Source organism: Penaeus monodon, chromosome 24, assembly GCF_015228065.2.
Source record: "Penaeus monodon isolate SGIC_2016 chromosome 24, NSTDA_Pmon_1, whole genome shotgun sequence".
Lineage (NCBI taxonomy): Eukaryota > Metazoa > Arthropoda > Malacostraca > Decapoda > Penaeidae > Penaeus > Penaeus monodon.
The window spans coordinates 11239223-11240737 of record NC_051409.1 but is presented as its reverse complement, the minus strand read 5'-3'; the positions used below and the strand labels follow the sequence as shown (position 1 = coordinate 11240737).

General features: G+C 38.5%; 1 protein-coding gene across 1 annotated transcript in view; it reads right to left on the bottom strand.

Annotated features, from left to right (window-relative positions):
* LOC119588567 (mitochondrial glycine transporter A-like) overlaps nt 1-1095 on the bottom strand; it is a gene marked incomplete in the record, with an annotated part of 18729 nt that extends 17634 nt beyond the window's left edge. The window contains 1 exon segment of the mRNA XM_037937206.1: nt 659-1095. Coding sequence (XP_037793134.1) covers nt 659-739 — 81 coding nt within the window.
* Nucleotides 1096-1515: the final 420 nt, after the last annotated feature.

Sequence of the window (1515 nt, the reverse complement as noted above, 5' to 3'; positions counted from 1 at the left end):
CAGCATAAGATTAAAGCTCATTACAATGATAACCGTCATTTTATTAGGAACATTCACAATCATCAGTACCGGCATAACAACTTAAGTAACTCAATAATACCAATAAAATAATACAGAGTATAATATTGTCACCGCTACCACATTGCTAAAGACATGGCATTAATCACACTTTGCAATAAACCTAAAACCAACTTTTACAATTGGTTATCCTCATTAGTGTTAAAACAGCAAAAACATGGATATAATGAAGATGTAAGCATTACATATTTGTGAAGTGGAACATCGAGAACATAATGGCAGCTGGTCAATGTCTAATTTGACCAATATTATGCTGGGGAGGAGGATAACGTGTGATAAATGTCAAGGTCACGCATGTAAGCTGTTCCTACTCGCGTTTAACGCGTGCGTGCGTGTGTTAATTTGGATATTCGGAAGCTTCCTGCAAAGTCCATGCAGAAGCTGGTGCACTACTATATTGCGAAGGTTACTTTCACAATCAATGATGGCTACTTTATCTCAAGGACGTCAGAGGGAATATGTATGAAGGACATTACGAGGCAGTAGTATTTTCACATACTTTGCCGTGCAACTAATACGAAAGAAGGAAAATACTGAAAGATTAAAGAGACAGAAAAGCCGTAAATGTATATTCGCTTACCGTTGTAATAGCATCCACGATTGCCATCTTGTCTGAGCGCACGACCAAGGGTCTACGTCCCTTTGAAGTCTCACTTTTCATAGATGGAATAGCTTACTTCTATTAGTCTTTCAGAGTTGTATGGTCACTTATGTCCCTTTCCGATGGGCTTTATCACAATGCTTTATACACAAGATCAAAGCAACGGTGCTGCAATGTCTCACCTGACGCGAGTATCGGAGTAGTCTGTGTAATCGATTCCGTTTACGCGAATCGAAATGTGCACATCTTCAGTCTTAGTAGTAACCACCATGGTAAACCATTAATGTGACCACAACACAAGACAGCTATTCTGCAAGTACTACACTGTTAAGCACGCCAATTTGAACGCTTGCACAAGGCGGGGTCGATAAATAAAAGACAGCAGGACGTTAACGGGAAGAGTGAGCGGCTACTAGTGGGTTTGGCTGTATTTATAGCAGTCGGTGGCGAGAAATGGCAACTTTTCGTTTCAGGTAAAGCTCTTTATATTACTCTCAGCGTAGTGTTTATTGATTTTAGTTGAGATAGGGGATAATTTTATAAAACAATGGCTGATCTCATATTTCCTGCAGGTCCACATAACAGAGTTCTTGTAAAACGAATTATGAAAAACAAAACCTTAACACCGAGAAAGTTGCCAGTTTCTTATATATTAATTAAAGCCACAGAAAACGGGAACACAAACATGGATGACGCAACAAACGATACTATTGTCAGAGTACTTTGTAGGTGGGCAATATTTAGAAAATGCGGAAGCTTTTGTAGTTAATTTTTTCAAGACCGTAATCTGTATTTCATCCATAGTTTACATAATATTGTAAACATACACGCACAAA